The 24,363-nt window shown below is 41.8% G+C and overlaps 5 protein-coding genes across 6 annotated transcripts; all 5 read left to right on the top strand.

Moving 5' to 3' along the window:
* Window positions 1-690: 690 nt before the first annotated feature.
* On the top strand, window positions 691-4,489 carry LOC107277340 (uncharacterized). Its single transcript, XM_015790351.1, has 4 exons — window positions 691-695; window positions 899-1,198; window positions 3,093-3,289; window positions 3,375-4,489. Exons 1-4 carry the CDS (start codon window positions 691-693, stop codon window positions 4,487-4,489), a joined length of 1,617 nt encoding a protein of 538 aa, XP_015645837.1.
* A 2,336-nt stretch (window positions 4,490-6,825) lies between these two features.
* On the top strand, window positions 6,826-9,905 carry LOC4342259 (disease resistance protein RGA2). 2 transcript variants are annotated; one of them, XM_015789984.3, is made up of 3 exons: window positions 6,826-7,167; window positions 7,746-7,978; window positions 8,075-9,905. In XM_015789984.3, exon 3 carries the CDS (start codon window positions 8,161-8,163, stop codon window positions 9,679-9,681), a length of 1,521 nt encoding a protein of 506 aa, XP_015645470.1. In that variant the 5' UTR covers window positions 6,826-7,167; window positions 7,746-7,978; window positions 8,075-8,160; the 3' UTR covers window positions 9,682-9,905. The 2 variants fall into 2 exon arrangements, with proteins under 2 accessions (XP_015645470.1, XP_015645471.1); XM_015789985.3 differs by lacking the exon at window positions 7,746-7,978.
* Window positions 9,906-11,008: 1,103 nt separating this feature from the next.
* LOC107276691 (disease resistance protein RGA2) lies at window positions 11,009-12,868 on the top strand. The gene has a single exon (XM_015790612.3). The coding sequence runs from the start codon at window positions 11,147-11,149 to the stop codon at window positions 12,659-12,661; it is 1,515 nt and encodes a 504-aa protein (XP_015646098.1). The 5' UTR covers window positions 11,009-11,146; the 3' UTR covers window positions 12,662-12,868.
* A 1,086-nt stretch (window positions 12,869-13,954) lies between these two features.
* On the top strand, window positions 13,955-15,526 carry LOC107275456 (putative disease resistance protein RGA3). The gene has a single exon (XM_015790349.1). The coding sequence runs from the start codon at window positions 13,955-13,957 to the stop codon at window positions 15,524-15,526; it is 1,572 nt and encodes a 523-aa protein (XP_015645835.1).
* A 3,926-nt stretch (window positions 15,527-19,452) lies between these two features.
* Window positions 19,453-21,176, top strand: LOC107276248 (putative disease resistance protein RGA3). The gene has a single exon (XM_015790336.3). The coding sequence runs from the start codon at window positions 19,607-19,609 to the stop codon at window positions 21,119-21,121; it is 1,515 nt and encodes a 504-aa protein (XP_015645822.1). The 5' UTR covers window positions 19,453-19,606; the 3' UTR covers window positions 21,122-21,176.
* Window positions 21,177-24,363: the final 3,187 nt, after the last annotated feature.

Here is a 24,363-nt window from a genome sequence, read left to right as displayed (position 1 = left end):
CCATGCGTGAGGCACAAAGACACTTGTCCAGAAGTCAATGATAATTGACAGCAACTAATATATTGATCCTGTGTTTACTGTTTCTGAACATTCATTGCTTGTTGCAGCTTGCAACATACGGAAAGCATCCTAATACAAACACTCCATGGCATTATGATCACACTAATTACACCAGCTTCAGTTAGAGGTTCAGTACTAGCATCAGCACTAACTCTCAACAAAAAAAAAGAAAGAAAAGAAGATATTTCTGACTAGCTTCTTCAACCCTGTCCAGAGGGAAAAGTGTACTGATCCCAGAGAGAGGAATTTCAGAGAAGTGATTAACCATAATTCTACTGTTTAAGGATAACATTTGCTGATCTCGTTTTCTCCGTTCATGCCATTTTCTCTACTGTTCCAGACAGACAAGTAGAAGCCAAGACTTAAATCTAAATAAAAGAAATAGCAATAAACTTGAAATTTGTCCTGGCAGGAAAAGAAAAAGAGAAACAAGACTGGATTTGTGTATTGGGGCCTTTTTGGCATCATCCTGAGGAATGGATACGTTGGATTGATTATTAGCAATAACAGCGGTAGTGACAAGAAGTTCAGATCCTTTCTTTTTCTGTCAATAACAGTGGTAGAAGTAGATGGTACTGACTGATGAACTGAATCTGTACAATTCTTTTTGTTGCTTTCATTGTCTGCGCCATGTGGTCAGTCTTGTACAGTCATGTTAACGCTAACTGTAGAGAAAAACAGACACTTGAATTCAAAACAGTTCACTCTGAAAAATATATTCCAAGTACGCATGGAACACTGTTTGTGTAAACCACAGCACAATGCATTTTCCTGGAGCTACTTGAGTATGTGGTTGCCTAATTTCTACTCTGCTTCACCAGATCCTCTAAATTTTCAGTCTACATAGCTTCTGTCAGGTCCCAGCTCTTGTTGATCCGTTGAGTTATGTACAAAACTTCAGATTACACACTTTACATATGGAGACATTTTTAACTGTGTTTCTGAGTGATTTTGCCAGTAAATCCATATCTTTCCTGATCAACAAGTGCTCAAAGCCGACAGCATCAAACATGGAGGAGAGACTGCAACGGCTGCTGCTGAGGATCCGGATTATCATGGAGGAGGCAAAGGACCGGCTAATCACAAACCAAGGCATGCTGCTGCAACTGAACATACTGAGGAAGGAGATGTACAGAGGGTATTACTTTTTTTTTTTGAAAATAGAGGGAACAAAGTACAACCCCTAGGGGTAAAAAAAGGAGAAACTGTACAAAACTGAGAAGGCCTATACACAATTTGATAGAAAATCCCGTAGCCTCCTTGCTCCCGCCATGGTCCAAGTTCTTGCCTCCTCTTTTATTTTTGCCATAAGACTAGGGGCCGCAGTTTCCTTGTGTTCGAAAACCCGCCGATTTCTTTCCTTCTAGATCTCCCAAACTATTAAAAGAATTAGGGTCCGAAGGCCTTTTTTGGGCACCTCCTTTGTATTGGCTAGCATTTCCCACCAATTTTGGACACTCTGGCATGGAGCCCAGTGGCACGAGTCCAGTTGCTGGTAAGCCACCCAGGCGGCAGTCAGGCTCCAGATCCTTCTAGTATATCTACAATGGACAAGAAGGTGGCTTGCTGACTCACTTGTCACGCGACAGAGGGGGCACGTCCCGTTGTTTGGCCATCCTCTAGCTGCTAGCCGGTCTGAAGTCCACACCCTGTTTTGGATCACAAGCCACGCGTAGAATTTACATTTTGGTGGGGCCCAGGCTCTCCAAATTAAGGCGTTGAAGTTGGTGCCAGTGGTTCCCAGGCATTGCGCTTTGTATGTCGACGAGGCTGAGTATTCTCCATGGTTTGAAAGCTTCCAGGTGATTTGATCGGGCTCGCTTTGATTGAGAATAATGTACTGGGTTGCTTCCCATAGGGAGACGAGCTGGCTAATCAGGTCCACAGTGGGAGGAATGGTGCCGCTGAGGTCCAGGTCATCGATCCAAGAGCCGTTCTCAATGCCTTCCCTCAGTGTTTTTCCTCTTTTTTGGATATCGCATAGGCTAGTGGCATGGCGTCTTTTGGTCTCTGTCCCTCCAACCAGGCAGAGTCCCAAAATCGAATTGTGTTGCCATCCCCGATCGTTATTTTAGTGGCCGTAGCAAAAAGCCTTTTATCAGTTTCATCACACGGTGTTTCGAGGCCTACCCATGGCTTAGTGGGATCTTTTCATTCATGCCAGAGCCATCTCAGATGAAGGGCCCTTCTGAACTTTTCCAAGTTTAGAACTCCGAGCCCCCCTTGCGCGGTTGGGAGGCATGTCCTCTCCCAATTGATCTTATGTCTCCCGTCCCTTGCCAAAGGAGCCTTCTTCTCTTCGCATCGAGTTGGCCTAGAGCTTCTTTGGTTACCTTGAGTGCAGTGAGAAGGTAGATGGGTTGCGCTGTCAGCACCGATTTAACCAAGGTTGACCGTCCTGCTGGTCCCATGTTTTTCCCCCTCCATCCAGCCGTTCGCTTTGCAATCTTGTCAAAAAGTGGTTGAATATCCGCCTTCCTCATCCTCCCTAGGACTAGCGGCAGACCTAGGTATTTTATCGGGAAGTGTGCTCGCACAGCTGGTACACCGTCAAGAATGGTGTCGAGGTCTATGTTTTGACATCTGATTACTGCCACCTGAGATTTCTGCATATTTGTGACCAGCCCAGCCGCATGCCTGAAGCGTGTAAGTATGTCAGTGAAGGTCTGGACATCCTTCCTGACAGGATTGATGAAGACCACTGCATTGTCGGCGTACATGGAGATTCTTAGGCGGGCTGCTCTTCCCCGTAGCTTTGTGATGGCATTAAGCTCCGTTGCTTTTGAAAGCAGCCATTGTAGGGGATCAATCGCCAGGATAAAGAGGAGCGGTGATAGCGGGTCGCCTTGCCTTAGACCTCTGCCATGCTATATTTTGCCCCCCGGGATTCCATTGAGGAGCACTTGTGAGGTGGAGGTGGAAAGAATAGATGAGACCCAGTCTCTCCATTTCTGTGGGAAGCCATAATGCTGAAGCATAGCTAGCAAGTAGTCCCATCGCACTGAGTCGAACTCTTTGGGTATGTCGAGCAGAGGGTATTACACCCTTGACAGATTCAGATACCATGCCCATGAACAAGACAATAGCAAAGATAACAAGGTGAGTAACTCTTTCTCAAAATCCAAGTTCAATCCTGCCAAGCGTGTTCGGTTCTTCTGGGTCAGTGGCCATAGTTTACAAGAGCAGTTGCAGAAAATTGATCTAAGAGATAGATTTGGGGATTTCAACAGTAACATTGATCTAGTCCTAAAGGGCAAATATAAATGTATACAAGAGGTGCGAAAAATACTAAACTACCCCTAATATCTTAACAGTTGGCAGTATAGAAGTCACCCTTGAAGATGTGAGTGTGTTTGTCATGTTGTTGAACAGTTGTCCCCATTTGTGCCGTCAGCCATATAGCATGCACTTGCTTTTAGACAAATGCTTGTTTGGTCGCCAAATGGAGATGGAGCACATCATGAACTTCCCGCTCAAAGTGGATTCTCCAGGTGCTGAAAATCCGGGTGTCCTGCCGATCATCTGTCGACGGAAAGCTGGGAAGAGCACCTTGATTGAGCATGACTGTAACGATGAAAGGGTGTGTAACCACTTCTCTCAAATTGTGTGTTTCAGTGACAATGATCTTAAAGATGCATGCATGGTGACTCTTAGAGATTGTGGTGCAATCAAGCATCAAAACCATGGCATTGGTGGAGAAAGAGTATTTATTGTTATCGAGCAAATCGGAGACATCGATGAGGGTGTATGGAGAAGATTGTACTCAGCTTCCAAGAGTTGTGTTCCAAATGGTAGTAAAATTATTGTCGCAAGCCAATCTGATAAGATTGCGAGCTTTGGAACAACACAAGCTCTTAGAGTAGAATTGTTTACTGAAGAAGCATACTGGTACTTTTTCAAGGTGTGCACAGTCGGAAGCATGGATGAACAGGAGCACCCAAAGCTGGCATCAATAGCCATGGATATGGCCAGGGAGTTGGATGGGTGTTTCATGGGTGCAAGCATCTACAGTGTACTTCTGAAAGCAAATTTCAACGCTCGGTTTTGGAACATGGCTCTGGCAAGCATCAAAGAATTCAAGCAAACGAACCTCCTAGTATACGGCGCATATATTGACAATCCTTGGCAGACGTCTGAACCGACATATGTTAGGACGGTAAACAGAATTTCCTCTGAATACCTTGTGATTCTTGACGACTATCAGACATGTCCCATCCAAATCACAAACCCTGCTCAGAGTGAAGCTGAAGTTCCTGAGGTGAATATTCAAGATTTTCTCTTTGCGAGTGTTATACCTCAAGGAAAATTCAAGGTTCTTGCATGGACATCTCACCTTCCACCTCACTACAACTACATGCTCAGCTGTGAGGTACAGAGGAAATATCGTATGGTCGCCAAAAAGAAGAGATCGCAGGAACTTTGCACCTGACAGTTTGATTGTTTTCTGAAGCTTTGTAACTGACCATGTCAGAACCTGCTGTATAATGCAATTATCTGAAGATGTCATCTAAAACTGAGTTTGTGAAATATTTTCACCTACTATAATAGCCACTAAGATATATGTTTCTGTTAAACTTTTGTGCTTGGGAGATGTTCTAGTTGTTTCTTTCTTCTTTTTTGGCTGTGTGCATTTTATGCAGAGGCCGGGGGTGACTCGGTTTGATTGTATCATCTTGATGTAATTAACTGAGTCTAAATAAAGTTTCCATTATCTAAAAAAACTATATGAGCGAGGGCGTAGTCCAAGCTCCTATGTAAGATTACTATTTGTAAGAGGTTGTCAAACTCAATTCATCAGCATCTATTAATTTTGTACTGTTTGAAGTTTGAAGATTTCAACATGCTGAGAATTGATAGCTACTGATTGATCCTATAGGACGCGGCCTGAATGAACAGTTATACACTAGAAGTTATGTATTTTCCATAAAATTGATTTGATGGTTGTTTGGATGATTTGACTTGACATATTGAATTCAAGCTTGAAATTTGAATTCAAAAAGTTTCTAGGAATGCAAGGGAGTTTGTATGTTGGATGAATTTAAATAAATTTTGAGGAGAACATAAAACAAGATGAAATTTTAGGGAGATATCAATGAATATTTGAATTCAAATTTATAATTTGATGTCCACACAGTGTTAAGAATAAGGAGTTATTTGGATTAGTATATGTCCTATTTCAGTGAATGGGGATATTTTAATTAATTTTGTAATGGTTTTACAAGGGAGATGTAAATTCCAAAATTCGAGTTCTGAGATTTTTGTTAAGATAGAATGTTTTGGATCAAAATTTTGGGTTTACTAGGAATGATTTAATTGATATCTTGCCACTAATTCGTTGATACACACAAAGAATCAAAGTTTTAAAATTATGCTTTTTAATTAAAATAACTTTTAGCTGCTAAACAAAAGTCAGGGTGTTACAATCTCTAACCTTTCTAAGGTGTTCTCTCTTTTTTTCAGGAATACGCTAGGAGCATATCTTTGTATTAAGAGGAATAAAAGCTATTTACAAATCAAACATAAATTTTGAAGGGGACGGGATACCGGAGCGGAACAAAGGACTTAAACTACAATCTCACAACCAATTAAGATGACCTAGGGACTCATAAAAATAGAGACCAAGTGCCGGTACTACCACCTTTGCTAGGCGCCATAACTCCGCCTCCGCAGCCATTGTTTTCACTACTTCCACCCATGGCCACTGTTGGAGGTTGAAGACCTAGTTGTTTCTCTCCTTCCAGATCATCCAAGCTACTAGTGCCACAATGGTATCAAATCCCTGATGACGATCTTTCGCGACTTTTTTCCTGCTAAGGCAAAGCCACTAATGGAAGGAGGCCTCATGCAAGGGGAGGCAATCTGGCTGATTAATCACCCTGAGAACCCACCGCCAGAGCTAGCGGGATTATGGGCAATCAACCAAGATATGATCTATACTCTGTTCATGTTGATTGCAAAGAACACAGTGGACAGGGTGGGGGAGCCCCGGCCCCGATGGCGAAGACGATCAGTAGCCTAGCATCTATTCGCTGCGACCAAACCAGAGGAAGTAGCGACAGCGGGGAGGGGCCAGTGGCTTCCAGATTGTAAGGTGTTCTCGCTCGTGATCGAGGTACTTAATTGTAAAGAATCTATAGCACAAAAAAGGAATTTCAGAAAAGTTGTTAGCTGGTCAGCTGCCATTCCGGTTGCGAAAGATTGTTGGTCATCGTTGAGCTAGTTGAGGATGTTGATGACGACAAATGGAGAAGGATGTACTCTTCTTCACGAAGTTGCATTTCAGCTGGAAGCAAAATCATAATCACAAGCCCATCAGACAAGATCGCAAAGCTTGGAACAAACTCGATCTCTTCATGTGAAGTTTCTGTCACGAGAGGCTTATTGGTACTTCTTCAAGGTGCTTGCATTCGGAACCTCAAATCCTGAAGATTACCCTGAGTTAACATATGTATCAATACCATGCCAACGTGCCATGTAGGCATCACGTACAATAAAACCGTCACTGAAATCGTCTAGGAAGGAAAAACGAGCCAATTTTAAATGTTAAAGAGAGGTTATATACCTAGTTTTGTAGTTGAGAGAGATGAGAATAAGACTCATCACGTCCTCCGCGACAAGCCCGTGCCGTCCGATGCCCCCCGACTCGGCTTTTCTTTTTCTCCCCTCAAATCTTAATGAAATTCGGTCACCGGTCTTTGGCTGACCCGGCAAAAAAAAAAAAAAAGAGAGAGATAATAAGACTCGGCCCATCGATGAGGGATGAGCAATGGACTTTCTCATAGGAAAAGGACCACGCGCAAACTCCGTTCGGACCAGCCCATCTACCAGCGGGCCCTCCTTCCCACTTCGCCGGCGTTGGCGAGCTGCTCGTCGGCGGGCGGCGGACGGCGGCGGCGCTCCGGTGGTGGGCGCCCTAGTAGGCTAGTGCTCTGCCTCCAACTCCCCTGATTTGGCAGCGATTGATGCCGTCCGCCATGAAGCCGAGCTCGGCCGGCGGTGGCAAGTGGCCGCAATAGCCCTGGCTGGATCTGGAGACGTCGGCAACAATGGCGGCGCCGGACGGCGATGCCACTCCTCCGTCCTGCTCGTCTAATTGGCGATCCAAAGGTTACTTAATTTTCAAGGATTTATAGCATATTCTGAATATTTTATTTTTCCCATAGCAGTCAACTATTGATCTCCAAAAGGAATTTCAGAATTGCGGCTACCATAATTCGTTGAAGAAATGTAGCTAAAAAAAAAAAAGCTCTCTACCTTTTTCAGTCAAAAAAAAAATGTAGCTAATCAGCTGATTAAGGATGAGACAGCAACCGCAGTTCGAAAAACTATTGGTCAAGCCAACAAAACAAAAATGTATTTTGTATTTGGGCATAACAGTTGTGCTACTACTACTAGACAACATTATCTGATGATCCTGGCTTGGAATAGGATGGGAAATTTTCAACAGTTGGGAAAATTGGTTGGTACCAATGGTTTTAAGAAGAAGCATCAATATATTCGTTCCTATTACGTCAAAACAATGAAGGAATATGACTGCTTCTGGCAATACTCAAATGCAGACCAATAGGCATCACTACTGCTATCTTTGCCAGCTGTGCTATCAGCAGTTTCCATTTTTATCAGTTTTAACATGCTGGCTTTCATAATAAAATGGTTTAAACATGTATTTTCCTCATGTTTGTCAGGTCATTTTGTCTAGTATGCAGACTGTTCAACTAAAAATACACGTGCTTGTGAAACTTGACCAGAGATCTATGGTGCTGAACTAAACTTGTAGAATTTCCTTTGCTGCTGTCGTCGTCTCAGCTATGTGGTCAATCTTCGACGGTTATATTAATCCAAACCGCAGGGAAAAATACAAACTTGAATTCAAACAGTTTACATTCAAAAGCATATCTAGGTTCAGACACATTAAAAGGTATACGGTATATCTATGTTCTGAAATGCATCTCTCTTTATGGAGACGTGGAGCTACTCGAGTTTGACGCTGCCTTAATCTCTATTCCTATTACAGATTTTCAGACTACAAAGTTTCTCTCAGGTCCCAGATCTTGTTGATCCGTTGAGTAATCCACAAAGTTAGAGACTACACAGTTTCACATGGAGATATTTCTGTCTGCCATTCTGGGTGATCTTGCCAGTAGATCCATATCATTCCTGATCAACAAGTGCTCGAAACCGACAGTGCTAACCGTGGAGGAGAAACTGCAACGGCTGCTGCTCCAGGCATGTTTCATCGTGGAGGAGTCAGATGAACGGCTCATCATAAACCAAGCCATGCTGCAGCAACTGAACATACTAAGGAAGGAGATGTACAGAGGTTATTATACCCTCGACAGCTTCAGATGCCATGGTCATCAAGAATATAATCCCAAAGATCTTGAGGTGAGTAGCTCTTTTGCACCATCGATGTTCAATCCTGCCAAGCGTGTCCGGTTCTGCAGGGTCACTGGCCAGAGTGTACAAGAGCATCTGCTGCAACAAGTTTTTGGCAGACTTGAAGTCACCATTGAAGATATGAGTGAATTTGTTATGTTCCTGAATAGTTATCCACGCTTTTGCCGTCAGCCATATAGCATGCACTTGCTTTTAGACGAGTGCTTGTTCAGTCGCCAAATGGAGATGGAGCACATCATGAACTTCCTGCTGAAAGAGGATACCACCGGTACTGAAAATCCAGGTGTCCTGCCGATCATAGGTCCAGGAAAAGTTGGGAAGAGCACCCTGATTGAACATGCCTGTGACGACGAAAGGGTGCGTAACCACTTCTCTCAAATTGTGCTTTTCAATGACGACGATCTTGAAGATGCAAACATATTGACTCTTAGAGATTCTGGTGTAATCAAGCATCAAAACCATGCCACTGGTGGAAAAAGGATACTAATCATTATTGAACTAACCAGAGATATCAATGAGGGTGCATGGAGAAGATTGTACTCAGCTTCAAAAAGTCATGTTGCAAGTGGTAGCAAAATTATAGTCGCAAGCCGATCTGAAAAGATTGCAAGCTTTGGAACCACACAAGCTCTTAGAGTAAAATTCTTTACTCAAGAAGCTTACTGGTACTTTTTCAAGGTTCGCACATTTGGGAGCATAAACGCAGTGGAGCACCCAAAGCTGGCATCAGTAGCCATGGATATTGCCAGGGAATTGAATGGTTGCTTCATGGGTGCAAGCATCTACAGTGGACTTCTGAAAGCAAATATCAACTTTCAGTTTTGGAGGAGGGCTCTGGCCATAATCAGAGAATTCAAGAAGCTCAATCTCTTACTCTACGGTGCATATTTTTTTGATGATCCTTGGCAGGCAGTTGAACCATCATATATTAGGACCGTAAACAAAATTAACTCGGAATATCTTCTTGTTCTTGACGACTATCAAATATGTTCTGCTCCGAACATGATTCATTGTCACAAAAACTCTGCTCACAGTGAAGATGAAGTTCCCATGGTGAATGTGAAAGATTTTCTATTTGGAAATGTTAAACCTCAAGGAAAATTCAAGGTTCTCGCCTGGAGATCTCACCTTCCACCTCACTACAGTTACGTGTTCAACTGTGAGGTAAAGAGGTTACATCATATGGTCACCAGAAAGAAGAGATCTCAGAAGCTCTGTACCTGACCATCTCATTGTTCTCTGAAACTGATGCATAATGTAATTATCTTAAATTTTAATATAAATCTGAGCATTTGTGAAATAGTTTGACCTACTGTCTGAGCAAATGCGTAGTCCAAACTCGTATGTAAAATGTGCTATTTGTAAGAGATTGTCAAACTGAAGTCTATCAGCATCTACTAACATTCTATATTTGAAATCTGAACATGTCAACATTCGTGAGATGAAAATACATTCATTGCTTCTGGCATGAACTAACTGCTCCTATCTTAATAAAAGATACACAAAGTATCAAGTGCTGCTGTTGACTTCTGACCTTTTTTTTTTTTTTTTGAAACCGAAGACTGCATTTGCTGGTGTTATATTAAGTAGGATATAAATTAATTGCTTGTTGACTTCTGACCATTCAGTGCTTGTTGTAATTTGCAAGATACACAAAGTATCCTAATCCTTAATAGAAGACAATGCAAACACTTTGTAGCAGTATCAGAAGCTATACCAGCTATGGATAACACGTTGGTGGCAACGTCAGCTAGGGTTCTTCCAACAATGTTGGCACCGGATGGCGATGCCTCCTTGCTGTCTGTGTCTGCTCTTGATCCAGGTACTTATTTTTCAAGGATATGTAGCATAACATGAACTTTTTATTGTCCCAGATAAGTGTATTGATCAACGAATTGAATTTCAGAAAAGTTGGCTTCCGCTCAAATGGTTAGCCATAAATCTATTGTTGAAGAAATGTAGTACCTAGTAAACTGTTTAAGGAGATAACAACCGGAGTTGGAAAAACAATTTGCTGAATGTCACTTTTCCGGCCTCTTTGAATCGCAGGATTGAGAAAATGTAGGAATAGGAAAAACATAGGATTTTGATAGGAATGTAAGTGCAAAACAGATGATTGCAAAACACATAAATGGCCGTTTGATTGGACCACAGGCAAAACACAGGAATTAGAGGAGAGATAAATACTCAAAGAAAAGTTTCCATGAAAATTCCTCCAAAACTTGCATGGTATTAGGCATTTCATAGGAATTTCATAGGATTCTATAAGATCCATTTCTTTGATTCAAAGGACTATATAGGAAAAATTCCTATAGGAATGGGATCCTCTAAAATTGCTATGAATTTCTTTTGAATCAAAGGGGGCCTAAATCAGCAAATAGCTTGGCAGAGTGATAACATGGTGCTAGTGTGCTACAAGCGACAACAAGATCATCAGATTTTTGTTTGTCTCCATTGTAGATGGTGCTGACTGATCAACTGAATCTGTACAATTCTCTTGCTTTCGTTGTCTCCACCACGTGGTCAGCCTCGTACCGTTATATTAATGCAAACTGTAGAGAGAAACTGACACTTTGAACTCAAAACAGTTCACACTGAAAAATTTCCAGGCTACATAGTTTTCTCTCAGCTCCCAGTTCTTGTTGATCCATTGAGTGATCTACAGAACTTCAGATTACATACTTCACTTATGGAGACATTTTTGTCTGTGATTCTGAGTGATCTTGCCACTAAATCCATATCTTTCCTGATCAACAAGTGCTCGAAACCGACAGCATCAAACATGGAGGAGAGACTGCAACGGCTGCTGCTCCGTGCCCAGATCATCGTGGAGGAGGCAGAGGACCGGCTCATCACAAACCAACGCATGCTGCTGCAACTGAATATACTGAGGAAGGAGATGTTCAGAGGGTATTACGCTCTTGACAGATTCAGATGCCGTGGCCATGAAGAAGATGATGCAAAAGATCACCAGGTGAGTAACTCTTTCGCGCAATCCAAGTTCAATCCTGCTAAGAGTGTCCGGTTCTTCAGGATCAGTGGCCATAGTTTACAAGAGCAGTTGCAGCAAGTTGTTGGCAGCATAGAAGTCACCCTTGAAGATATGAGCGTTTTTGTCATGTTCTTGAACAGTTGTCCCCATTTGTGCCGTCAGCCATATAGCATGCACTTGCTTCTAGACAAATGTTTGTTTGGTCGCCAAATGGAGATCGAGCGCATCATGAACTTCCTGCTCAAAGTGGATTCTCCAGGTTCTGAAAATCCGGGTGTCCTGCCGATCATTGGTCGACGGAAAGCTGGGAAGAGCACCTTGATCGAGCATGCCTGTAACGATGAAAGGGTGCGTAACCACTTCTCTCAAATTGTGTGTTTCAGTGACGATGATCTTAAAGATGCAGACATGGTAACTCTTCGACATTGTGGTTCAATCAAGAATGGAAACCAATGCACTGGTGGAGAAAGAATATTGATCGTTATCGAGCTAATCAGAGACATCGATGAGGTTGTATGGACAAGATTGTACTCAGCTTCCAAGAGTTATGTTCCAAATGGCAGTAAAATTATCGTCGCAAGCCAATCTGATAAGATTGCAAGATTTGGAACAACACAAGCTCTTAGAGTAGAATTATTTACTGAAGAAGCATACTGGTACTTTTTCAAGGTGCGCACATTCGGAAGCATGGATGCACAGGAGCACCCAAAGATGGCATCAATGGCCATGGAAATGGCCAGGGAGTTGCAAGGGTGCTTCATGGGTGCAAGCATCTACAGTGGACTTTTGAAAGCAAATTTCAATGCTCGGTTTTGGAACATGGCTCTGGCAAGCATCAGAGAATACAAGCAGACGAATCTCCTAGTATACGGTACATATTTTGAGAATCCATGGCAGGCGTCTGAACCTCCATATGTTAGGACAGTAAACAAAATTTCCTCCGAATACCTTGTGATTCATGATGAGTATCACACATGTTCTGTTCAGAACATGGTTCTTTGTCGCACAAACTTTACTCGGAGTGAAGCTGAAGTTCCCATGTTGAGCATGCAAGATTTTCTCTTTGGAAGTGTTAGACCTCAAGGAAAATTCAAGGTTCTTGCGTGGAAGTCTCACCTTCCGCCTTACTACAACCACATGTTCAACTGTGAGGTACAGAGGAAACATCATGTGGTCGCCAAAAAGAAGAGATCTCTGGAACTTTGCAGCTGACAATCTGGTTGTTTTCTGAAGCTGTGCTCCTGCTGACCATGTGTTGTATATAATGTAATTATCTTATGCTGTAATGTAAAACTGATCATTTGTGAAATGTTTTTACCTAGTATCTGAGCGAGTATGTCATCCAAGATCCTATGTAAGATGTGCTATTTGTAAGAGGTTGCCAAACTGAACTAGTCAGCATCTAATAATTTTCTGCTATTTGAAGTTTGAAGATGTCAACATGCTAAGACGCAAGGATATTAGTTCAGAAGTCGATGACAACTGACAGCAACTGATTGATCCTATGTTAATTGCTACTCCGTATTACCTGCCACTGTTGACCTCTGACCATCGATTCCTTGTTGCAACTTGCAAGAAAGCATCCTAATCCTTAACGAAATACAGTACAAACACGTATTGGCACGATCAGACGTTTAAGATCACATAACATAGGTCTGATATTTCCAATTTGGTCGGAAAATTTCTTCCCTTTTTTTTTTCATTTTTTGTGAATTTGGTCCAAATTTAGTCAAAATTGTTTAAATTTCAAATTGTTTCGTTCTGAAAATTCCCAAGATTTCTGAAATTTCTCTGAACCCCCGTGCCGTGAATAGAAAGTACATTTTTTTTAGATAATGGATTAAACCAGCCTCTACATCCAAACAGATGTACACAACCAACCAAACTTACAAGTAGAAATGTGCGAAATGAAATCGCAAACAATGATTCCAGCGTTGCCTTTTTCCGGTTCCTCTGACTGAATTTTTAATCTGGGATGATAACTAGCCTAACCTTCTTCTGTGTTTGCAAAATGAGTAGTTTTACAACAAGTTAATTAAATCTGTATAGGTCAATAATTGCTTGGAGGAATTAGTTATTGACGAAATATGTAAAAGTCTATAGAAAGGTGTAGTCTCCCTGTATTTGGTCAACACTGGTCAGAAAATACAAGAAAAAATATCATGCACAACGAAAGTCTCGCTTTATAGTAGATTCAGTACTTGAGTCATCAAACAGAACTCTTAAGCAAATCTCTCAACTCTCAACCCCAAAAAGAATAATTGGTGTTGATTGATTGCATACTTTTCTATAGAACCACTGCATCCACAAAATTTTGTTCACCATCAATCGATGTCATTTTAATTACTAGTCAAACAAGTTGGCATCAAAAAAATGCTACTCAGACAAGCTAGAGCACTTGCCATTATACGATTGCAGGATTCCTCTTATTCTGGTTGTTGATCCATTCATCAAATTGTTGTCTGAACCATCTTGCAAGGGGAGAAGGAAAGTTCCATTTCCCAAATGGAGACTCTCTTCTCTGCAATCCTAGGAGAACTCACCAGTAGATCCGTCTCCTTCTTGATAGACAGATGCTCCTCGAAGCCGTCATCGCCGCCTATGGCGGCGACGTTCATGGAGGAGAAGATTCAGAGACTGGAAAGGATGCTGCTCCGGCTCGCCACCGCCATCGAAGAGGCAGAGGGGAAGCACATCACAAACCAAGCCATGCTTCGTCAGGTCAACATGCTGAGACAAGATATGCACAAAGGCTACTATGCTCTTGACACCTTCAGAATTCAGAAACACCAGGAGGAGGACATGAACGACGACGATGACAATGAAGTGAGTTACAACACCTTATCTTTGTCTAAATTCAACTCTATCAAGCGAGCTCGAGTCCTTACTGGTACTAGACGACATGGAGATATGAGAGAGTTCGATCAGATGGTTGACATCATAGAGATCACCATGGCTGGCATGGCTGAGTTTGTTATGCTTCTGAACAACTATCCTTCCATGCATCGTCAACCATACAACACCTACATGTTCATGGACAAGTGCATGTTTGGGCGCCAAATGGAGATGGAACATATCATCAAATTCTTGTTACATCCAGAAACTCCATATAGTGACATATTTGATGTCCTATCAATCATTGGTCCTGCCAAAGTTGGGAAGAGCACACTTGTTGAGCATGTTTGCAATGATGAGAGGGTGCGCAACCACTTCTCTCGCATCATCTTTCTTAGTGATAGCGATTTGAGCGAGCAAAAATCATTGCTTATCCTAAGAGATTCAGGAGTGATAAGGCATAAACACAACTCATCATTAGCTTCAAGTGGAGGAGAAAGATTATTGGTTGTTGTTGAGCTAACTGAAGATGTTTCCGATGACGAATGGAGAAGGATGTACTCCTCTTCTCGAAGTTGCATTTCAGCTGGAAGTAAAATCATAATCACAAGCCGATCAGAGAAGATTGCAAAGCTTGGAACAACACAACCTCTTCGCCTAAAATTCTTGTCTCGAGAAGCTTACTGGTACTTCTTCAAGGTTCTCGCATTCGGAAGCTCAGATCCTAAAGATTACCCCGAGGTGGCATCGGTATCAATGGCGATGTTTAATGGATACTTTGATCGTGAGATGTACAATACTTTCATTGGACCATTCATTGATCTGAACAACATGGCTACCTTCATTCAAGCTAGTATTTACAATGGCGACTGGCTTAGCCTGCGTGAGCGCTTCAGGACCAAGGAATCAAAGAGCCAGTTACTGCCTAACAAAGGTTCAGGTGATTTTGGGATGAAGAGCAAGTGTGTGGTTATTCCTAGGACAGATGGAAATGTGAACTACTACTGTGAAATCTTTGAACATTGCCGAGTAGAGCTTGCTCATGCAGAAGATCAGAAGGCTCCAAAAATTGGTATACAAGATATCTTGTCAGGGAGAGTTGAACCTCATGGGAAATTTGATCTTGTGCTGTGGAGATCTCATTTGCCGCCTTATTACAGCTACATATATAGCTCCGAGATTCATGAGTTCAAGTCTGCAACTACCTGCAGGATTAGGCTCCGTCAGAAGAGAAAGATTTAGATCGAACTGTTTTGCCATGTATAAATGTAAAAATCTATTGTTATTACACTCAGTTGTATGGTTTTTCCATTAAAGTTCTTTTTTTTTCAAGTTTTCATTGTTTTGCAAAATCTCCACACTAGAGGACTTAGCCTCCTCATGTGAAAAGAAAATTTTGGTTGGACAAAGGAGAGGAAGCGTGCAACTTTTTATATGAAAACCATACGTCAACAATAATGTATGGTACCATCTAAAAAGGACCATAAAATCAATTTAAAAGCTAGCAAAGAATTTTGGATGTGGAATGAATAACGGGAAACTCGATTCCAGACTAAGGGTCTATTTTGCGGGGCTTCAGCTTGAGCTCAACCTATTATCGAACCAGGGGAAGTACATATTATCAAGAGCAATTTTATGGTCCTTGAGGAGGTACCATGAAGTATCATTTTTTCTATTATAAATTTGGTACCTCATGGTACCTAGGTACTATGAGGTACCATGAGGTACCAAAATTTGTAAATTTTGGTACCTCATGGTACCTCCTCAAGGACCGTAAAATTGCTCTATTATCAGAAGTGCTGAATCTGACTTTTTTTGTGCAAGTAGTTTAACCTTTTGAAATAACTAAAGGTATTCTCAAGAAGATTTTTCTGGCAATGTGATGAACATAAAAAGAAGTATAGGGTAGCAAAATGGAGTATTCTATGTAAGCCTAAGGAATATGGAGGGTTGGGGATTCAAAACTTAGACATTCAAAATAAGTGCCTATTAAGCAAATGGCTCTATAAATTGTTTAACGAGGGAAGCATGTGGCAAAATCTGTTCAAAAGGAAGTACTTAGCCAATTGAACAATCACTCAAGTGGAAAAGCGGTCTGGGGATTTACATTTTAGGGCCGGGCTTATGATGGTTAAGAAAGATTTTTTGCAACTAGGATCTATGGTAGTTGGACACGGAGAACAAGTGAGATTTTGGGAGGATCGCTGGGTGGGTGACTAACTCCTTTGATAAGTTATATCCCTCCCTCTATTTACTAACAATAAACAAGCATGCGAGAGTAAGCGATGTACTGGGCAATGTTCCTCTAAATGTGCCCTTTAGTAGAGCTTTGGTGGGGGATAACCTGAATGCGTGATACAAGCTGGTATGCTAAATGGTCTTGTTTAACTTATCTAATAGTCCAGATATTTTTAGATGGGAAGCCAATGGGAAGAGAGTCTTCCCGGTGAGTTCTATGTACAAGGCTCTTATGTACCATAATGTGGTACCAAGAAAGTCGATAATCTGGAAACTTAGAATTCCACTTAGGATTAAGATTTTCCTTTGGTATATCAAAGGAGTAGTCTTAACAAAAGACAATTTGGTTAAAAGGAGACGAAAAGGTAAGTGTTGCTTCTGTAACTCTGAAGAATCAATTGAACATCTGTTTTTTATTGTCATGTTGCACATTCAGTTTGGAATATTCTTTTCATGGTTATGGGAATACAAGTGCCTACTTCCGTTGCTAATCCTCTGGGTGGTTGGTCATGGGGATTAGTATCTAAGCTTAGGGATCAACTTTTCGTGGGAGTTGTGGCTATTTGTTGGGCACTTTAGGTTGCTAGGAATGATGTAGTCTTCAATGGCTCAACAATTAACTCTATATTGCAGATTATTTTCAGGGGGACACGCTGGGCTTGCTAGTGGTCTTTGCTTCTTAAAGAGAGTGACGAGAAAGCTGTTGGGTGCCAAAAATTGGAAGTTACCATTATGGAATTCTACTCAAAATCTGGGTGGAATTGGATAGGAAGATTGAATTGTTAGTTGAAATCTTTTGTTGTGAGACTTGTTCTAGATGTCTTTGTCGTCTATTTGTCTCCTATGATGGCGTTTGCTTTTAAACTTATTTGTAAGCCCAAGTGCTTGGTGATGTAATACTGTGGTTGTGTACATCCGACCTTCGGGATGTGGAGACCGGGTTTTATTTAATCCATTATTAAAAAACATTTTGAAAATCAGGGGTCGAAATGGAATCAGTGAGAGTCAATAGTGGCAAGTACTATATATATAATCAGATATAGTACAGTCGAATAATCATTTTATTTTGGAATGGGAGTGAGTACCACTTATACTGTCGACTCTAAAAAAAACATTTTTTTACTCCCTCCATCCCATAATATAACAACCTAGGAGGGGATGATATCTATCCTAGAACAATGTATCTAGACATGACATTATCCTAGGATGGATCTCATCCCATTCTAGGTTGCTACATTTTGGGATGGAGGTAGTACTCCCAAAAACTAACGAAATTAAAGTGTCGATTATTGATGGGGAATTTCTGAATTGCTTCATGGCCCTGTAACTTGGCCGGCGAGCTGCTATGTCGCCGACCGAATCTAGAGACGTTGGCGATAATGGCGGCGGCTGACGGCGATCCCTCCTCTACATCCATGTCTGCTCTCTATTCAGGTACTTAATTTTCAAGAATCTGTAGCATATTCTGAGAATATATTGATTTACCATTGAAGTGTGCACTGATCCCCAAAAGAAATTTCAGAGAAAGTGTCTAGATAGTCCAGAAATGTACCATAATTCTATCGTTGAAGAAATGTAGCTAGTCAGATGTATAAATAGGCAGAAATGGTAGTAGGGAAAGCATTTTCTGAAGAGCAATTTTACGGTCCTTGAGGAGGTACCATGAGGTACCAAAAATTTAGGAGATTTGCTCCGGTCCAGAAAAAGTACCTTGAGGTACCGGTACCTCACGGTACTAAATCGTTTGCGATCGTTGGGTCTAGCTGGGCAGGATGGGCATTGTTAGATCCAACGATCGGAAACGATTTGGTACCGTGGGGTATCGGTACCTCGAGTTATTTTTTGCTGGATCGGAGCAAATATCAAAATTTAGTGTAAAATTTGGTATCTTATAGTACCTAGGTAGCAAGAGATACCAAATTTACAATAGAAAAAGTGGTACCTTATGGTACCTCTTTAAGGACTGTAAAATTGCTTTTTCTGAATGTCGTTTTTGCTGGTCCTCACTCCTCAGTCAGACAAGTAGCAGCAAAAAAATTGACTCTAAATTAACAAAATGAAAAAAAACTTGAATTTTGGCCCAACAAAAAAAAAGAAAAAGAAGACTTAGAATTTGTACTGGGGCATAACAGGGGAATTTATTAACTTGTAATAGGATGGAAAATTTTTAACAGTTTAATGGAAAATTAATTTGGGACAACAGGCTTTTTCATTTTAACATGTTACATGCATTTATCATTTTTCAACAGTTTTAACATGTTGACATTCATAAAAAAAAAGTTTGAGATGCCTTATGTTCATGTTCATCAAGTCCTTTTTTTTCACAATTTTTCGCTGGTTCGGCAATAACTGGCCGGAATATACTAAGAGGTAAGAAAGAATTTACAGGTCTCAAAGCACGCCGAGAGGAAACGGCGTGCTATCACAACAAAAAAGAAAGAAACCCTCTATACACAACAACTATGGGGGAAAACCCTCGCACCCACTATACAACTCAAAGAGAGGTGGTCAAGCCCGCTTCTTACCACAATTTCCACTCATCCTCAATTGACGCACAAAGATTCACCGGTGAGACTGCGTGCCCCTCAAAGACACGAGCATTGCGTTCTTTCCAAATTAGCTAAGTCACCAAGATAACGCCCGCATCAAAACAAATATTTTTTTGTCACATTAGAAGGCTATTGTGTTGCCTAGTAGTAGTATGCAGAACTGGTCAACTAAAATATACACGTGTCTGTGAAACTTGACCAGAAATCTCTGATGCTGAACCAAATCTGTAAGAATTTACTCTACTTCTTTCATCATCTTCACAATATGGTCAGTCTTGTATGATTATATTAATCCAAACTGCAGAGAAAACCTGAAGCTTATATTCAAACGGTTCACACTGAAAAATAAATCTAGGTTGAGGTAAATCACAGTGCAATTCGTTTCCTTTTATGAAGACATGGAGCTGCTGGAATATGTGCCAGCCTCAATTCCTACTCTGCTTCACCAGATCCACTAAAAACTTTCAGACTACATACTTTCTCTCTGTCTCAGTTCTTGTCTCAAACTACAAAACTTGAGATTACATTGTTACATATGGAGACATTTCTGTCTGCCATTCTAGGTGATCTTGCCAGTAGATCCATATCTTTCCTGATCAACAAGTCCTCGAAACCGACAGCGCTAACCGTGGAGGAGAGACTGCAACGGCTGCTGCTCCGGGCCCGTATCATCCTGGAGGAGGCAGATGAACGGCTCATCACAAACCAATCCATGCTGCAGCAACTGAACATACTAAGGAAGGAGATGTACAGAGGATATTACACCCTTGACAGATTCAGATGCCATGTCCATGAAGCAGACCATACCAAAGATCACGAGGTGAGTAACCATGTTATACCATCCAAGTTCAATCCTGCCAAGCGCATCCGGTTCTGCAGGGTCAGTGGCAAGAGTTTAGAAGAGCAGCTGCAGCAAGTTTTTGGCAGCCTTGAGGTCACCATTGAAGATATGGGTGAGGTTGTCATGTTCTTGAACAGTTGTCCCCGTTTGTGCCGTCAGCCATATAGCATGCACTTGCTTCTAGACAAGTGCTTGTTGGGTCGCCAAATGGAAATGGAGCACATCATGAACTTCCTGCTCAAAGAAGATATTCCTGGTGATGAAAATACAGGAGTTCTGCCTATCATTGGCCCGTGGAGGGTTGGTAAGAGCACCCTGATTGAGCATGCCTGTGCCGATGAAAGGGTGCGTAACCGCTTTTTTCAGATTGTGCATTTCAGTGACGATGATCTTGAGGATGCAAATATGGTGACTCTGAGAGATTGTGGTGTAATCAAGCATCAAAACCGTGGTACTGGTGAAGAAAGACTACTGATTATTATCGAATTGAGCAGGGACATCGATGAGGCTGCATGGAGTAGATTGTACTCAGCTTCCAAAAGGTGTGTTGCAAAAGGCAGTAAGATTATAGTCGCAAGCCGATCTGATAAGATTGCGAGGTTTGGAACAACCCAAGCTCTTAGAGTAAAATACTTAACTCAAGAAGCTTACTGGTACTTTTTCAAGGTTCGCACATTTGGAAGCATAGATGCAGAGGAGCACCCAAAGTTGGCATCGATAGCCATGGATATGGCCAGGGAGATGAATGGGTGCTTCATGGGTTCAAGCATGTACAGTGTACTTCTGAAAGCAAATTTCAATGTTAGGTTTTGGAGCATGGCTCTGGCAGGAATCAGAGAATTCAAGCAGAAGAATCTCTTAGGATACGGTGCCAATATTGACTGTCCTTGGCACCCGGTTGAACCCACATACATTAGGATGATAAACAATGTTTCCTCTGAATATCTTGTGGTTCTTGGCGACTATCAGACATGTTCTGTTCAGGACATGGTAGATTATCACACAAACTTTCCTCAGAGTGAAGCTGCAGTTCCCATGGTGAGTTTGCAAGATTTTCTGTTTGGAAGTGTTAGACCTCAAGGAAAATTCAAGGTTCTCGCGTCAAGATCTCATCTTCCACCTCACTACAACTACATACTTAACTGTGAGGTATGGACTTCACATCATCTGATCACCAGGGAGGAGAGACCTCAGAAGCTTTGCACCTGACTATCTCAGATGTTGATGTATGATGTAATTATCTGAATCTGAATCTAAATCTGAGAAATTTTCAATTGTTTTTCACCCAGTGCATGAGCAAATGTGTTTACTTCAAGCTCCTATGTAAAATGTGCTGCTTTCAAGAGGCTTTCCTCAACGTTGCCCACGACGCACATGCAAGACACGTGAGCTAGCAAACAATTGTGGATGTGGAATGAATAACGGCAAACTCGATTATAGACTAAATGTTGAGCGACCATAATAGCATAATAGCAGGAAACACTTTTAAACTCTTGAGGGGATGTCCTCTCATTTGCTCAAACACCACTCAAATAGTTATTAAAAAAATCTCAAAAAATAACATTCATATGACATACATATATCACTTTAAAATAAAATTTAAACTTAAACTCAACTCACACATTGAGAAATGAAAAGGGCAAATTCAACATATGAACAATATAGTATTATTCATCCCATAATTTGTTTTTTTTCAATGTATAGATCAAGTTTGAAGTTGATTATTGGTGGAGCGATAGATGTTACTGTACTCTACATTGTCAAATTATTATTTACATTTTGTATAACCATTTACATGAACTTGAAAGAAAAAATATACAAAGGGACATCCCCGGATTAGATTCCACTCCCTGCAATAGCGAAGTGGCGAGATAGGAGCTCCATCGACGCGGATGGTTTATATGTGTTCTCTGGTGGGATCCGACTGAGGAGTGGTGAGGAATGTGATGATCGCAAGGATGGGCGCTGAGGATGAGGAGGAGCGTAGTGATGGTGTCGAGGTAGTCGGCACAAGTACTAGAACCTCTACACCTTGCCACTGCCCAGGGGCAGTGGCCACCTGCCCACCTCCACTCCCCCCTATTAAATATGTGATCCGAATTTTGGGCCCACAATATATTCGGATTAGTTTCCTAGTAGGAGTCCTATTAGGTGTCTTTCTATTATCCCTTATATATACTCTTGTAAGCCGTACGGGAAGGGGTGACGTTCCCATTGTTATTCCCCTACGTTTGTAATCAACTCCTCTATAGTGATCATTGCCGGTCGGCGCCCGTGGTTTTTTCCCGCGAGGGTTTTCCACGTAAAAATTCGTGTCTCCGTTGTGCATCTATTTTCATAACAAGTGGTATCAGAGCTTTGGAGATCGATCTACACGTCACGCAGCCGCCGCCGGTTCGTCGAGGCGCCGGATCGTCGAGTCGCCGGATCGATCTGATCGGCGTCATCCCTACAGCCCGCGCGAAATTAGGGCAGCAGCAGCCCAGGTCCTGGAATCGGCGCACGCGTCAGGAGATTGGCAAGCAGCAGCAGCAAGCCGTCTACGCGCACGTCCAGGAGTAGCAGCCGGCGTCAATACATCTACTAAATCGCACGGTTCCCGAGGCTGAAAAGGAAGTCAACGAGGGAAGCGATCAGGTTCCTGTTCACGTGATTTTCTATTCACGTGGAATTGCTACGCGCACACAAGCTTGTGTACCAGGAAGTTTCAGATCTACGCTACGTGCACACGAGAAGTGTACCGGGTTTCGCGTTTTTTTGCTAGATTTACCCTAATTTCTTTCTAGCAAATTCAGGATTAATTCCCATGGCGAGTTTGAAGTATGATCTACCGCTCCTGGACCAAGACACAAGATTCTCATTTTGGCAAGTGAAGATGCGAGCCGTTCTTGCACAACAAGACCTCGATGATGCGCTTTCTGGATTTGACAAGAGGACTCAGGATTGGTCCAACGATGAGAAGAAAAGGGATCGTAAGGCTATGTCATATATTCATCTTTATCTATCTAACAATATTTTGCAGGAGGTGCTTAAGGAGGAGACAACCGCTGGGCTGTGGTTGAAGCTGGAACAGATATGCATGACTAAGGATCTGACCAGTAAGATGCACCTGAAGCAAAAGTTATTTTTACACAAGTTGCAAGATGATGGGTCTGTAATGGACCATCTCTCTGCTTTCAAGGAAATTGTTGCTGACCTTGAGTCTATGGAGGTAAAGTATGATGAAGAGGATTTAGGCCTTATTCTATTGTGTTCATTGCCTAGCTCATATGCAAACTTCAGGGATACTATACTTTATAGCCATGATACTCTAACTTTGAAAGAAGTTTATGATGCTTTGCATGCCAAAGAAAAGATGAAGAAGATGGTACCCTTTGAAGGTTCAAATTCACAAGCAGAAGGCTTGGTTGTTCGGGGCAGGCAACAGGAGAAGAACACAAACAGCAAATCAAGAGATAAAAGTTCAAGTAGCTACCATGGAAGATCAAAGTCCAGAGGCAGGTATAAGTCATGCAAATACTGCAAGAGAGATGGACATGATATATCTGAGTGTTGGAAGCTACAGGACAAAGACAAGAGAACCGGAAAATATGTACCAAAAGGTAAGAAAGAAGAGGAAGGTAAAGCCGCAGTTGTTACTGATGAGAAATCTGATGCAGAATTGCTTGTTGCTTATGTTGGTTGTGCACAAACTAGTGACCAGTGGATTCTTAATACTGCATGCACCTATCACATGTGCCCAAATAGGGATTGGTTTGCCACCTATGAAGCTGTTCAAGGTGGTACTGTTTTGATGGGTGATGATACACCATGCGAGGTTGCAGGTATTGGAACAGTTCAGATCAAGATGTTTGATGGCTGTATCAGAACATTGTCAGATGTGCGGCATATTCCAAATTTGAAGAGAAGTCTCATCTCTTTATGTACTCTTGATGGCAAAGGGTACAAATATTCCGGTGGAGACGGAATTTTGAAGGTAACTAAAGGCTCTCTTGTTGTGATGAAAGCTGATATTAAATCTGCCAACCTGTACCATCTGCGAGGTACAACTATATTAGGTAATGTTGCTGCAGTTTCTGATTCATTATCTAATTCCGATGCTACTAATCTTTGGCATATGCGTCTTGGGCATACGAGTGAAATTGGTTTGGCAGAATTGAGCAAGCGAAGATTGCTAGATGGACAAAGCATCGGGAAGCTCAAATTTTATGAGCATTGCATATTTGGCAAGCATAAGAGGGTGAAGTTCAATACATCTACACATACTACTGAAGGTATTCTTGATTATGGGCATTCTGATTTATGGGGGCCTGCTCGTAAGACATCTTTTGGAGGTGCTCGTTACATGATGACTATCGTTGATGATTATTCGCGAAAAGTTTGGCCTTATTTCTTGAAGCACAAATATCAAGCTTTTGATGTGTTTAAGGAGTGGAAAACTATGGTTGAAT

This window comes from Oryza sativa, chromosome 7 (genome assembly GCF_034140825.1).
Source record: "Oryza sativa Japonica Group chromosome 7, ASM3414082v1".
NCBI classification, from domain to species: Eukaryota; Viridiplantae; Streptophyta; class Magnoliopsida; order Poales; family Poaceae; genus Oryza; species Oryza sativa.
This window is presented reverse-complemented; position numbering and strand designations above follow the sequence as displayed.

What these genes read in the sequence shown, in the direction of transcription:
- LOC107277340 (XM_015790351.1), top strand. An exon ending in AGGAAGGAGATGTACAGAGG is followed by an intron (nt 1,199 to 3,092) that starts GTATTACTTTTT and finishes TATGTCGAGCAG; the next exon opens with AGGGTATTACACCCTTGACA. An exon ending in TAGATTTGGGGATTTCAACA is followed by an intron (nt 3,290 to 3,374) that starts GTAACATTGATC and finishes ATATCTTAACAG; the next exon opens with TTGGCAGTATAGAAGTCACC.
- LOC4342259 (XM_015789985.3), top strand. Translation starts at nt 8,161, where the DNA reads ATGGAGATATTTCTGTCTGCCATTCTGGGTGATCTTGCCAGTAGATCC.
- LOC107276691 (XM_015790612.3), top strand. Translation starts at nt 11,147, where the DNA reads ATGGAGACATTTTTGTCTGTGATTCTGAGTGATCTTGCCACTAAATCC.
- LOC107275456 (XM_015790349.1), top strand. Translation starts at nt 13,955, where the DNA reads ATGGAGACTCTCTTCTCTGCAATCCTAGGAGAACTCACCAGTAGATCC.
- LOC107276248 (XM_015790336.3), top strand. Translation starts at nt 19,607, where the DNA reads ATGGAGACATTTCTGTCTGCCATTCTAGGTGATCTTGCCAGTAGATCC.